This window comes from Larus michahellis, chromosome 6 (assembly GCF_964199755.1).
Source record: "Larus michahellis chromosome 6, bLarMic1.1, whole genome shotgun sequence".
Taxonomy (NCBI): domain Eukaryota; kingdom Metazoa; phylum Chordata; class Aves; order Charadriiformes; family Laridae; genus Larus; species Larus michahellis.
Genome location: NC_133901.1, coordinates 29026896 through 29040753, shown reverse-complemented (window position 1 = coordinate 29040753; position 13858 = coordinate 29026896). Strand labels below are relative to the sequence as shown.

General features: G+C 48.7%; 1 protein-coding gene across 1 annotated transcript in view; it reads left to right on the top strand.

Moving 5' to 3' along the window:
* The window catches only part of TP63 (tumor protein p63), a 134132-nt gene that overhangs the window by 15746 nt on the left and 104528 nt on the right, over window positions 1-13858 (top strand). The window contains exon 2 of the mRNA XM_074592018.1: window positions 9114-9772. Within this exon, the coding sequence (XP_074448119.1) occupies window positions 9711-9772 (62 nt within the window). The 5' untranslated portion in view covers window positions 9114-9710. The remainder of the gene's footprint in view (window positions 1-9113; window positions 9773-13858) is intronic.

Sequence of the window (13858 nt, the reverse complement as noted above, 5' to 3'; positions counted from 1 at the left end):
GTGAAGTTTTTCTCTTCAGAAAACTGATGTTTTCTGAACAAGTTTAAACAACTTGTACTGTGCATTGGAGCCCTAGCCTTAAGAAGGGTGACTTTTTATTAAAAAAAAAAAAAAAAAAAAGTCAGAAACGCTTCTCATTGCATTTGTCTCAAATGTGGGCCTAGGGCTACAATAAACTTGTTCTCCAGGGCTAGCGCACCCCTGCAAGACAGAGCTGACCTCTGCTTTCACACCCATGGAGAACATGGTCTCCAACTGAATCTGGAACAGCCCCTGGGAAATTATAAGGAAAGTCAGGGGGCTGCAGAAGGACCACAAACAGCAGGATTTGGCTTGCTCAGCCTTTCGATGAACAGTAACAGGATGGGGAATGGAAGGATTGAGCTCAGCTTTGCTAAAACTTATGCTTGCAGGACTTTTTCAGGCAAGCTGGTAGGCAGCAAAAGAGAGAAGAAAAAACAAACAAACAAACAAAAAACCCCCCAAAACCAGAGAAGAATCCCCACCCTCCCTTATTCCTGCTCCCAGATTGAGTATTTCTGACCTGCCACTGCATGAGATGACAGAAGCAGGGCTCAGCAGCGAGACTTTTGCACAGGAGTGTCTGTTGAGCACCTCAGAGCCGGTGTCTGGGAGGTTTGGGTGGCCGTCCGTGAGGCGGTGGCAGAGATCACCAGATGGCACTGTTACGTGCACTGCAATAACTCGCTGTCCCATACGGCAGATGTGCGCTGCCCTGAAACGTGTTAACATCGCTGAGGTTTTTCAAGAGGTCGATTCTTGGAAATATCTGTCGGTTGTCAATCTGCCCACTGTGTGCTGCACCTGGTACCAGCATGGCTGCCTGGGGGAGGCGTGATCCCCCTAGAAGGAGGGACTGGGTTTCTGAAAATGTAGTGTGTGTTAGGTACCCCTTGTTCAGCTGGTGTTACCATGTGTCGCTTCTGGCAGGTCCGTTTCCTAGTGAAGAGCGATGCTGGCTTCTGCTGTCCTGTGGCATTGGGGAAACTGAGAAGCTGAAGGCTGAGTTGGGAGCTTGGGACAGAGGGTTAATCTTTTGCCTCCTTCAAGGGCACAGTGTATGACATACTTAGGCTGAGTCACAGCAGAAATTGTTTCACTTCGGAAAAAGTGAGGTGCAAAGTTTTGATCGTATCACATATGAGGTTTGGGTTTTTTCAAGGATGCATACATGGGCTATTAACTTCAAAGTGCAAGGATGGGGGTAATGCAAGAGACTCTCCTGAAGTCATTATCTTCTCCATAAAGGCATGAAACACTGGCTCTTCAGCTTTCTTGAGCTTTGCTCTGAGGGGAAGGGGGGGGAGTTTTATTAACTTTCACAGGTTAAGTGGCACCAAACCCTTACTTCACGCCCACATACTTTACTGTCACCCATTAAGTGGATTTTGCGCTCCATCCTGAGGAGGACGGACTGACTAGCAGAGCTGAGCATGTCCTGTCCTTACTGTTTTTCAAGCCGTAAGCCTGGAAAAAGACCCTTGTGTCCCTAAACGCAGGCATTCTCTGGCTGTATCTCCAGCACAGTCAGAAGGGCAATTATTACCTGTGTGAACACACCCATGTTAATGGTAATCTGGGTGAGCTGGATACTGCTGGCTGGGGAGGTGTGGAAGTGCAGGCTTCAGCAGAGGATGTGCAGGTTTGCAACCAGGGTTTCCATCCCTAGTGGTTAATGCTTTGGGGATTTTTGTTCTAATTGCTACTGGTTCTTGAACTGGCTTCAATCCCATTAGTTTGGGTATGCCTGCAGGAGCTGTGCTTGCACCTCAGATTGCAAGAAAGACGTAGCCATAATGCTGGGAACTAGAGCCCTGCCAGCCAAGCAGTGAGATTTTGTTGTATCCTGTTTGGCTGTAAGAAATTCTTTTGAGACCGATGCTTTTGCATGGAGCATTTATTTTCTGAAGCTGCCAAAAAGGACAGAGAGGTTTCTGCTCGTGCGGAGCATGCAGGAGATGACAGCAGCAAGTCATTGCTACGATTCATCTCAGCTCTCATTCGCGAGGAGAACTTGGAGCGAGTGAAAGGCAAGTGGTGCAGCGAGACTCAGTCCACTGCGCTTCTGTGTCCTCTATTGAGGCTGACGGTGAATGCCATCCTTGCCAGTCACTTTCTCTCTGAGTGAATCTCTCCACGCAGACAACTTGCTGAAAACTTTCGCCTTGCTTCACGTACAGCAAACCTCTTCTTCCATTTGCTTCCAGGCTGGTGTTTCTGGCTGTCACCAGCTCTTCAGAAGCTGATATCCTCGATGCCCGTGCACCAGCCTCGGCGGCTTCTGGTGTGGAAGCCTGGAAGATGGGACTAGAGCATCTGAAAACTCTGGGATGGGTCTGGGCTGAGAAGGATGAGTGTGACCCTGTGTTAAAAACTGAAGGGAAAAATACAGGGAGCTCCTGGTCCTGCTCTCCTCTGCCACCCTGCACTGCAGAGCTGGGGCAGGCCTTCACACGTGAGGATGTGGTCACCAGGGTTTCTGTCCCCAACCTGGGCTTGACCCTGAAGGGCGTGATGACACTGTGTGTATTTGCGGCGTGGTTCTCACCAGAATGCCAGACATGTCGCGTGGCAGCTGTATGGGGAGGCCAAGCCTTCCACCTACACAGCTCCTGCCACCCCTTTGATATGCAATCCCGACCCCATGGCGGGGTGTTGCCACCTGTCCCGGGGTGCTCCGGCCCCCGGCCCAGCTTTAGCCCGGGCTGTGGCCCCGCTATGTCTCAGGAACGCCTGGAGATGGTGGCACAGCTGCACTGACGTCAGGGAGGGAAATTCCCTCTGCCCAGCAGGTCTGTCCCTCCCGCAGGAAACTCACACTGCCTGAGGCATCCCTGCCTCAGGAGTTGCATCCCTCGGAGTTGCATGGTGTCCTGCCAGCTCTTGAAGACAGGGCAGGCTCTCTTGGGAGCGGAGCACTGCTGGGGAGCTGACTGCAGGAGGGCAGCCTGCTTTTGGTCTTGTTTCTGCTTTATCACTATAGCCATTGCTCTCTGTCTCACTTTCTTCACACACCATGAAATTTGTTTTTTGCTTTTTCATGGCACGCCAAGGAGATGGAGTGAAATTCCAGTTTGGGGTGTTGGTCTCAGACTTGTTTCCTTTTTGCTCCCTCTTCGTAGAGGGAAGATCCGTAGTGTTTAGTGACAGCCAAGAGAAACCCCTCCAGTGTTCGTGTCTGCTCTTTACTGATGGCATTACCCTTACAGTTAGATTTGTTTGACTCCTCCTCAATGGTGAGGAGGTTTTACCATCAGTGATATAGGATATCTGTGATATTTACCATCTGTGATATAGGAGACTATATCTCTGGGGATCTTGCTGGGGGATCAGTGAGATATAAAGGCTGGTGCGTTAGAAGTGAAGCCAGCCTCAGGCAGGATGTTTGGCTTGGAGTAATCCTGAGGAAACATACAGAGCTGGTACTTGTGGGAGGCCCAGAGCACAGTTCCAATTAGCCTGCCGAGATGGGTGCTCTGGGCTTGCTCCTAGCACCAGTCTCTGCCCTGGGACCTGGGAGACAGGAAAGCCTGGAGCTTCCATGGGAACTGGAAGTCTCCATAAACATGTGGTGGGACAACTGGAGAAAAGTGAAAATTGCTTTGCTAGAAGCTGTGGGGTTGAAGTAGAAAGGGAAGCAGTGGGAAGATCCTGTTGTAGCTGTTCTAGGTGACTTGGAAGCATTAATGGTTTCAGGTTGCTCAAGCAGAGGACTATGTTATGTCCTGACAGGCAAAGACTACGAAGTAGGTGATGGTGAGGGGGGGAGAACATGAAAGACTTCAGCTTTTCCACTGTGGGATAGTCAGTCCTACAGTCCCCCTCATCTGAGTCCCTGCTGACAAGATCATGGGAACAAGTGCTCAAGAAGTGGTTTGTGCCTCATGAAACCATTTGTTATCCCTGTAAAGGAAAACACCGAACTATACTGTCCTTTATTGTGAGTGGATGACGTTCTGACACTACAGATGTGACAGAGGAGATACCAAAGGTAACCAAACAGCTCTGAAAGTAGTCCTTGTTGTCCTGTTGAGCAGGGCTGGAACTGTGCCTGTTTCTTTCCAGCTCTGTGTAACAGTTGATGGCCAACACGAGGATAGTGCAGAGCTCCAGGTGTATGGAGAAGCTCCAGGTGTATCACATGCAGGCAGCAGCTTGAAACCGGTGTGTATGTTAAAGTCCACAGTTGTTAGCACCGATACGTTCAGTGCCTCCTCCTTTAGCTGGAGGAGGAGGATGTGGGGAGCGGTACATTAAGACACCTTTGTCGGCTTCTTTTTGAATGTCCCTAGGGCTGTGCTGGACTGCTCGCTCACTCAGCTGTCACCCGTCCTGGGCCCAGACTTGGTCATCAGTGACCAAGCATGCCCTGGACTGCAGCTGCATTCGCACAGCTGTGTCGCAGACCTGCTGCCTGGGCTCAGCCCCTCGTGTCCCCACCAGCAGCTCTGGGCTCCCTGTGCAGGGCAGTGCCAGCATGGAGGGCTTGGGGTATGAGTAGCTTTTTTTTTACTAGTTTATCTTTGCACTAGAGACAAAAGGTGCTGGGGGAATTGGGAAGATTATGTGTAGTTCTCCCTGTCCCTTGGCTCTCAGTGTGGAGGTTGGGGATGGAAGGTTTGTATGACCCAAAAGTCAGAAATCTGACACTTCTGAAGCAGTGAGATCAGAGCTCCCTGTTGGCTGGAGGCAAAATGTGAGTCTTTACGGAAGCTTTTTCCACCATTGCTGCATTTGGATAGATCCTGTGAAGGTCATAATCCTGTTGCTGCTTTCCCTTCACTGGAGTTACTGAACAGTTTTCTTTCCTCTGCTTGCTTCTGTTCAAGAAACTCATAAAACCTGAGTGGTTTTGAGACCTTTAAACATCTGTAATACTTAGATGAAATTGGAAAATGTGCTCAAAAGGAACACTGACATTGTGTATTTCTGTTCCCTGGGATAGCCAAGACATCTTATTGCTGGTGGGAGGGAATTATTTCCCTCTCATCAACTTTTTCTAACAAAAAAATCCCCAAATATCCCACAGACATCTTGCTTTTAAAAGAAATCCATTTTAACTTAAAAAAAAAAAAAAAAAAAAAAAAAAAAAAAAAACCCAAAAAAACCAAAACGACCACAACCACTCCCCTGGAAACCCCAAGCTGCGAATGAAACGTTTCATCCCCTGCTGTAAAGGGTGGGGCTGATTCCAGGCAAATCCTGAAGCCAGCAGTTGCAAAGGTGGCTCAGAGCAAAGCTGGCATCTCCCCTTCCCCGTCTTCCTTAGCTCCAAGCCGTTCAGAGGTCCTCAGACCCACAGATCGGGACTGGAGCTGCAGAGATGTCAGGAAACTGTCTCTCCCTTTCAGGACTGGGGCTGGCGCACAGGCATCCTGGCACTGAGTTTGGGTGGTGGTGGGGAGACCACTATAAATCCCCAGCAGTCTCCTCCCGAGGATATAAATGTTTGCTTCTGCTAAAACATAATCTCGTGGTCGTTTCAATGACAGCTTAAATTGAAGCTGTAGGGAGGGTGCACGGAGGGGTAATGGGAGAGTAGCCCACAGCTGTTTCTCTGGCTGTTTTTCTCTCCCAGACGTGAAAGCAGCAGTGGCGGAGCGATGCCCTGCATTCTTGCCCACCTACACACATGCTTCCTCCGCATATCCCTGTGCCGCCTGCTCACCGCAAGCGCTAGAGGCTCAGCTGTAAATCCGCTAGCCAGACAGATCCCTGACACCCCAGCTTCCGCCCCGCTTCTGCAGGGCACGTGCCTGCTGCCCTTAGATCAGCATCACCCTCGTTGCTGGCAAGGAGACCTCCTCGGAAGGGCAGAGAGCACTGAGGATATCACAAGCCCCTTTTCTTTCTGAGCTGACGACCTTTGAGATCTGCTAGCGTGAGCTCCCCCTTGCCTGCTCTTCCAGGCTGCCGTGAGGAAGTTTGCTGGTCCTTGTATACCCGCTCAGACCCCTTCTGTAATCTTCAGCTCTCGAGTGTCTCGGGCTCCATCTCCCCGTAGATTTTCTTTAAGGCAGTGCAAACGGGGTTGGCCAAATACCACTGAGCCTTGGGAGCCTCCCAGCTATGCATGGGGTACTGGCAATACACGCCCTGTGGCTTGTGTTTCCACTGCGGACTGTGCTATGCAAAGGAGCGCCTTGCAGCTGAGAGGAGTTTGACGCAGTCTGACTGCAATGGTAGATATCTCTGCCTAGATTCATGGTGAATCAACCCGCAGCTAAATGTTGGCTGCAAGCAGGGGGGCGAAAAGGAAGCTGGGGTTGCGGGGGAAAGAAATCGTGGGACTTGACGGCTTTTGCAGGTGGTTTTTGTGCACCATCACCAGCAAGTTTCCATGGCTCCATTTTCCAGATGGGAAAAGTGAAAGACAGACCTTCTGAGCTACTCCAGGACATGTCCAGATCTCTGGGGGAGGCTGAAAACGTCCAGCTCTCTGGGAAAAGCATCCAGGTGCGGAGTGCACTGCCAAAACGAGCCAAACTGTGAGCCATTTGCATTTGCCCAGCCCCAGGCATGAGGGCTGGTAAGGACCTTGGGCAGTTGGTGGCCACTTTTGAAGTTTTTATGGAAATGTCCTTGCTAGACACCCCCTCCCATTGGTGCCTTGTGAGTGAGAAGAGAGCCCTGCCCCAAGCAACTACTTCTCATTATGATTATGTGGTGCTTCTTTTTTAAATTAATTATGGTTTTTCAGGAGAAGTCATTCTTTTGGTGTGAATTGCGAGCTGGAGACTGACTGCCTCTTCTCGACAGCGGTGCTGCTAGACGTGTTCGACACTAAAAGCAGGAATCACAGGCTTGGTAGTTTGGGCTGTTGCAGGCTTGTACTTAACGTGTCTGAGGTTCCAAAGGGTACTCTGCTGTGCAGAGTTAAGGTCGTGTAAAACCAGGGGTCAGGTTCATCCTTGGAGGCGGAGGTAGCCCAGCAGTATCAATTCCAAGAGCTGCCTGTTGTACTTCACAAAGCCCCTGGGATGTGTGATCTGGGCACACTGCATTATGTGGGCATGTGCCAGGTGAGGAGACTGGCCAAAACCAGGAGAACGGGTCTGAGTCTCCGGGTGGGAATTGTCCAGCTTTGCCCTGCTCCCAGAATGTTGGCCCTGGCACCCAGGCCATGCTGGGAAAGACTCTTCTCCAGCTCCTGTGGAGAAATAGGTAGACTAGGATTTCACGAGAACAGCTGTTTTCACACAGTATGTCTGTTGCATGAAGTTTCTTCCTTTTAGGCTAAAATCTATCAGGAAAGACAAACTCTTCTAGGCTGTTGGGAGAGCACACAATGCATAGCTGCTCCATCATGAAGCCAGGTCTGCAGAGGTAATGGCCAGTCCCACCACAGGTGTGGTAGAAGAAATCCAACAAGCTTCTGGTGTGTCTCTAGGAGCAAGCATGAGTTCCCAGCAGTGCACCCACAGCACAGCCTGCGGCCCCCCCAGCCAGGCTGGTTATCCATGCTCACACCCATGGGTCCAGATTGAAACCAAGTCCTGGAGCAAGGCAGCACGGACCCAAGCTCTTGCTCAAATGGTTTATGCAGGGAGAGGACTGGCCCGGCGTGTCCTTGGTTAAGGGTGGGTGTTCAAAGCCTAGACCGGAGCCAGGCTGGCAGTATGGACCACAAGTTTGCGCTGGCCTCTGGCTCGCCTTCCCCATTCCCTGGAGGTATTTGCTGCCATGGGAGAGGGGGCTGCATTGGGGTAAGCCCAGTCCTGACCTCAGCAGCAGAAGGGGATGCAGCCGCTCTGCAGCCACGCTCCCTGGGCTGCATCATTTGCACACAAGCCCTGGTGTGATTCCCTCTCTCCTCTCCCCAGCAGAGCATGGTTTGGATATTTCCACGCTTCTTCCCTAATGGGGTTTGGTTTTTACTCCAGGGCTCAACCTAGGAGAAGGTGGTGTTTCATATTACTGCTCCTCCACAGGCCAGGCAGAGGAAGCAGTGTCCAGCAGCAAGGGAGCCCTTAACTTCAGTTAATAAATACATCCTTCACTTCCAGCCTCTCTTCTTTAGTGAAGGCGGCTTATCATAACGAAAGCTGCTTGGACTTGGCCAGGGATCAGCCCTGCGAGTTTACAGGATTCACAATTCACAGATGTTAGGAACTATCAGGCTGAGTGTGGGTGGAGAATGTCAAGTCTGAAATAGCTCCCCTGCCACCCTGGCACAGGCAGCAAAGAAAATGTTTCCACATGACATTCTTCGAACCAAAATTTCCTACAAGGAAAACACAGAGGGGAAAAATAAGAGGCAATCGCTGCTCTCTCGGAGGGCTCCTGGCTTTCGCTTGGGAAGGTGGCATTTGTGCTGATACCGGCACAAAAGATGCACTGGGGGTCAGCTATGGGGCAGCCCTTTCCCCTCTCTTCGTATACGCAAACTTATACGTCTGCTTGAAGATGCAATCCCACTGGTGCATAGATACATGGACGCTATTTTTTCCTGCTGGAATCCATTTTAATTTAGCTCCTGATTCATATTTCGTTCATTCTCCAAAACCACAAAACCAGGATAGGTTTACAGCCTGTACTATTTGGATGAGCCATGGAGGGGGAAAAACAGGGGAACAGACCAGGTTGCTTTCCTGAATGATTCTCTGTGTGGATTAAAAAAAGGGGCAGGGGAGTGGAATCAAAGTCTTCCTTTCTGGCTTTTATTTTCCTTCAGGAAAATCATAGAATCATTTAGGTTGGAAAAGACCTTTAAAATCATCGAATCAAATCTGTTTTTTATCTTTGGTAGTTTGTTTTGGTGGACTTCAGTTCACTCTTGTTTCTTTAGGCTTTAGTGGCCTGAAAAATATGACTTCTATTTTCTTTTTTCTTACTTTTCTTTTCTTCTTGAGATACTCAAGACTTGTTTTTTTCATGAGAAAATGCATGTATTATTTGCAGAACACTAAAACAATGAAAGATTTCTATATTGTCTCAATTCTCTTTGAAAAAAGGTCAAAAAACATAGAGGGAAGCATTAACAATTACGTCTGATAGTCTTCTTGGGGGGAGGAGGGCAGGAAGGGGAGGTAGAGGAGCAAAAGTTCAGAGTTAATTTTAATTGAGGAATTTCCCCATATTTTGTCATTCAGCTTTTGAAACTGTGACCACAACAGACTGTTTGAACTGTGGCGCGAGAGAGACTGAAAATTTCCCCAGGCAACTTTACGCAGGTATTAGCCGCAGGGTTGACAAGGAAAGCTTTTAAAGTACGATGAAATTCAGCCGGGCGCTGCACCCAGCAGAGGAAACTCCGGCCATCTGGAGACGAGGATGACCAGCGGCCGCAGCAGTTTGCAAAATTGCAAGAGCTGCCAAAATTAAACTGTGAAGTCAGGCGGGAAGGCAACCAATGACCGACGAGATCAGAAGTTCAGAGATGCCCCAGATGAGCTCCCAACAACAAGTGTGGCCGACGCACACCAAAGTTTATTAAGGATGTTGAGAGGAGGGGAAAATATCCGTGCAGAAGATGCCCAGCTGGCGAGGAGGGACTGGTGCTGATGCTCAGGTCACTTGATGAATCCCATTGGCCAAGTCCCTGGGAGATCCCACCCATTCGCAAGTGTAAAATAAATCTCTAAAGTTGTACCTCGTGTACCACTTGGCCTTATTGCTTTTAGCCTGCTGGCTTTATATCTATTTATTTATTTTATTTTGGTTTGTACCCGAGGAGGGTCTCGAAGGAAATGAACTTTGAACCGGCACCTTTCACCACCTTGCAGTACTACCCTGATCCCTGCATCCAGCGGTGAGTCTCCGAGCGTGACGTAACTCTCTCCTATCGCGGGTTTGATCTGAGTGTCTCGTGTAATTGTTAACTTTTCTGCTATCGTCCGGTGGCAGCTGGGCTGCACGCGGAAAAAATGTGCCGCTCTCTTCACGCTCGGTGGAGCTTATTATTATTTTTGGCTTTCTAACAGGTTACTGTTTAATTATAGGCATCCGTTTAAGATATCTCCCTTTTCCTCTTTGGCACTAGAGGGGAAAAATATATGATAAATAACATGAAAGCTGATAGTATCTTTTCCCTGTGTTTTGGAGCAGAAGGTTACTCTGTGCTTTGGGCAGTGCAAGAATTGCTTTGACTTTCTATGGTGTGTTTATTTGTTCCTTTAAGTGAAAAAGCTCCTGGAAAGAATATGAGCTTAACAACTAAGCTCTGAGATTTTGGAATTTTAAGGATAAATAAATAATTTCAAAGAATTGGAGAAGAAAAAACTGCCTTCTGAGAGAGAGCGCTTCTCCAAGAATATTTTTTCATTCTATCTAACAGCCAGCCTCAGAGCCTGACAACCACTCTTATTTTAGCTTTGTTGTTACGCTGAGTTTTATAACTTTCCAGCAGATAAAAGAGCATGTCCGCACAAGGTATCACAGTATCACATTGTCAGGTTGTTTGTTTCTCCCAATAGAAGATACTATATTTAAGCATGTAAATGACATGTAGATGGTATTTTTCCAGTCGTAAAGTTCGGAGAGGTGAAATCCTCTGAGCGCAGTCACTTGTTGAGCTACTTTAAGGCTAGCTTCTGGCTGCGTTTTGAAAAAGCCCTGGCTGGTGTCTCATCCTAAGGCATTGGATCCCCAGAAGGGTTAACTGTTAACTCTGCATCCTCTGCAGGGTGCTGGGGAAGGCTGCTTGTGTTGCATAGCTGCCTGCTGAAGAAAGGGCTTGGCCTCCGTCACCCAGCTCACGGCATTACGTGCGGCTTTGTGATCTCATCTTTTTCTTTTTTTTTTTTTTTTCCTTTTCCCCACTATTATGATTTGTTGCAATGTTTGTAGGGTTGTTCCCCCCCTCAGTCCGCTGGGTGCTCAGTGCCCCTGCTGTGGGACAGTCCTGGGGAGGAGTGTGGAGACCTGGCAGCGAGGAGGGGCTGCCTTTGGGGCCGGCGGAGGGGAAAGAGAGGAGGGGAGCTGGGAAATAGCACACGGTCCTTGGCCGCGCTGCCCTGGCAGAGGAATGTGGAACGAAGCTGGGGGTATTGGTTTCCCCAGCGAGACCTTCCACAACAGCAGCCCCAGGGCTGGCCGGGCACACGCAGCCACGCTCTGATCTCCTGCACACCCGGCCAGCCCCGCTGACCCCGGTGGGGATGTGCGTGTGGCCAGGAGAAGAGCAATACGAGAGTGATACCCACCCAGGGAGGTGGGTTCAGGCTGGCAGCAGTGGGGTTCTTTAGTGGGTGGAGAGGTTTTAGTGTCTGGAAGACACAGCCAGGCAAATTCCCAAATAGAAAATTTAAATTAAAATAATAAATGTATGTATATGTGTGTGTGTGTGTATATATATATATTTATATATCTATATATATAAAATAAATAAAAAAAATTGGAAAGCGTAAAGATGCACTGGGAAGCATAGCTGAGCTCTGGGACAGCTTCCCAGCCCCTGTGAACCCCTGTCAGTCACATCCCATCCCATGTCACAAAACAGGTTCATAAAATTGGTGCTGCGGCTCAGGAAAAAAAAAACAATCCAGCTGAATTAAAGAAAACAAACAAAAAAATTCCCTTGGCTGCATTCTGTAGAACTTTTAAAATGGGCCTTTCTCCCCTTCAGATCTGCATTTCTCAGGCCTTTCACTGGAAATGCTGCTCCTCGCCCCATGCCTCAGCAGCGTGATGAGTTTTTAAGTGACCGTTGTGGTGTGGGAGCCACAGGACAGCTTGGGACAGATAGAGTTGGTGACACCCCTCAGTGATAGAACCTGATCAAGACGTAGCTTAGAGTAATAACGTGTCTCAGCTGTTATGCGTGTCTGTTTACATGAGCCGAGAGTGGCGTTTGTCCAGTTATTAGCGGCAGTGCTCTGCCACAGGTCAAAAATCAGCTGAAAGCTGGTCTCGGAGATACTTTTCTCACTCTGAAGACATAGATGGTCTCCCGCCTTAAGTTCCATCAGTTGGATATTCATGATGTGCCGCGGGACAGTTGTCTGACTGATTTAACAGAATTGAATAGTTTCATAATTGCATTTATTCTACATAGTTTGAAACACTTTTGCTTTGATGTGGTCAAAGTGCTTTATATAGCTGATACCAGTGTGCTTCTTTGCAACTTGAAAATTACATCTAGTAATAATCTGAACTCCAAACTGATAACGTTGAGCTGAGGCATGCTGGCAAAATAACAATAATGAAAAATGTTTGAAACCCTGTTAAAATGCGGGATGCCGGAATGGGGTGTTACACAGATTTCCCTGTAGGTCAGTGTGGAGGGGGGAAAGCAGTTATAAATCCCAGTTAGCTCTAAGATTTGTGGCTCAGATTTACCCGGTGTCGTTGCTTCATCTATTAATCTCTTCCCTTTGGGGGTGTCCGGCAGGCAGGCTGCGTGGGAGCCAGCTAGAATGTTTCCTCTGTTAAAAAGTGAACACGGATCACGCTTAGGAGCGCTAACTAATGTGCCGTTATAATGCTAGTGTACTTACTGCCTGTCATTTCACAGCAGTGAAACTATGCGCTGCTGCTATGGTCTATCCAAACAATGCAATAATTCAGTGCCCCAGATGAGGAAAAATAGCTGGGTGCCCAGACTCCCGGTGCTGTGTGTTATCGTTTAGGCTGCTCTGTCTCAACAGCCCAGCTCTCTGGTTTGGGCTATTTGTTTCTCTGTAAGCGTGGGTATCAAAGCAAAGCACCCCCTGCATCACACAAAAGCACAGATAACTCAGCTGGGGTGCAGGACAGCATCCCTCACAGCCCCGCTTGCTGCTGTGGGCACTGGGGTTTCAGTGCCGGGGAGGCACCGAGCACCGATGGGGACGTACAGCCCTGTGCAGAAGGGAAGGGGGGCAAATGTAGCATGTGAACGTCTGAAGTGAGGTTGGAAAGGTATATGCTGAGTGTGCTCATCTTTCTTCTTAAACAGAAAGAACTAAGAGATGCTAAAATTCAGTAATAACAGAGTTGAGCAAAAACCTCAAAGTTTTTCTGCTTCCTTTATAAAGGGATTTGCATGGAATGCTTGAAATCAGTGAAGTAGGGTTGGTGCTCTGGCTCCTGGGCCTCGGAAGGTGCTGCTGTAAGGCCAGAAGCACCAGCGTTGAAGTGCCAAGTTGCCGACCCCCATGAGTTACTTGTTTGGATGGTACCGTGGGAGCTCATGTTGCGCTGCAGAAAACCCAGGCTAGATCTGAGTCATAAAATGAGCTAACTATCTGAAACAGGCGGGATTTCCACCTTCCAAGAAGTGCCCACCTAGCTGCAGTTGAAAGCCACTAACGTAAGATGAAGGCGGCACTGTAATTATGATCAAAGTCCAGCTGTTGAGAGCTATGTAATTAGTCTCTCTCTCCAAAGCTGCTTTTTTTTTTTTTTTTTAGCTAATGCCTGGTTGGGGGAGTGATGTTTACAGATAAGTTACTTGTGTTCTTGGAAATAATGGTCATTAGGCCGTGTTTTATCCAGGAGCTCTCTTCTGCCGGGACTGCACCTGCTGCTGCGCCGGACTGTGGTCCTGCCTGCTCTGCTCGCCCCTCTCCCCATGCCCAGGCTAATTGGTGGCCTTGGGATTTCACGTCGCTGATGTTTGCTGTGGCTCACTCCTCCTCCCTTTTGAATGAGAGGCCTCTCACGCAAGCTGCTCTTTCCTCTTTCATTTCTGGCTTTGTATTCTCAGTATAATGTGATACGGCCCAGCCTCCCAAATCTGGGTAATAACAGAGGCTCAAGGAACAAACCTGAAATCCTCTGGTCTCTGCAGCATCTGTGCTGGAAACCTGGTTTCTCAGACGTAATCCCGGATTTTAAAGCAGTTGCCAAAAAAAAAAAAAAAAAATTAAACAAAAAATTTCCCAACCAGGTATGCGTGGGGTAAAGAAAAAAAAAA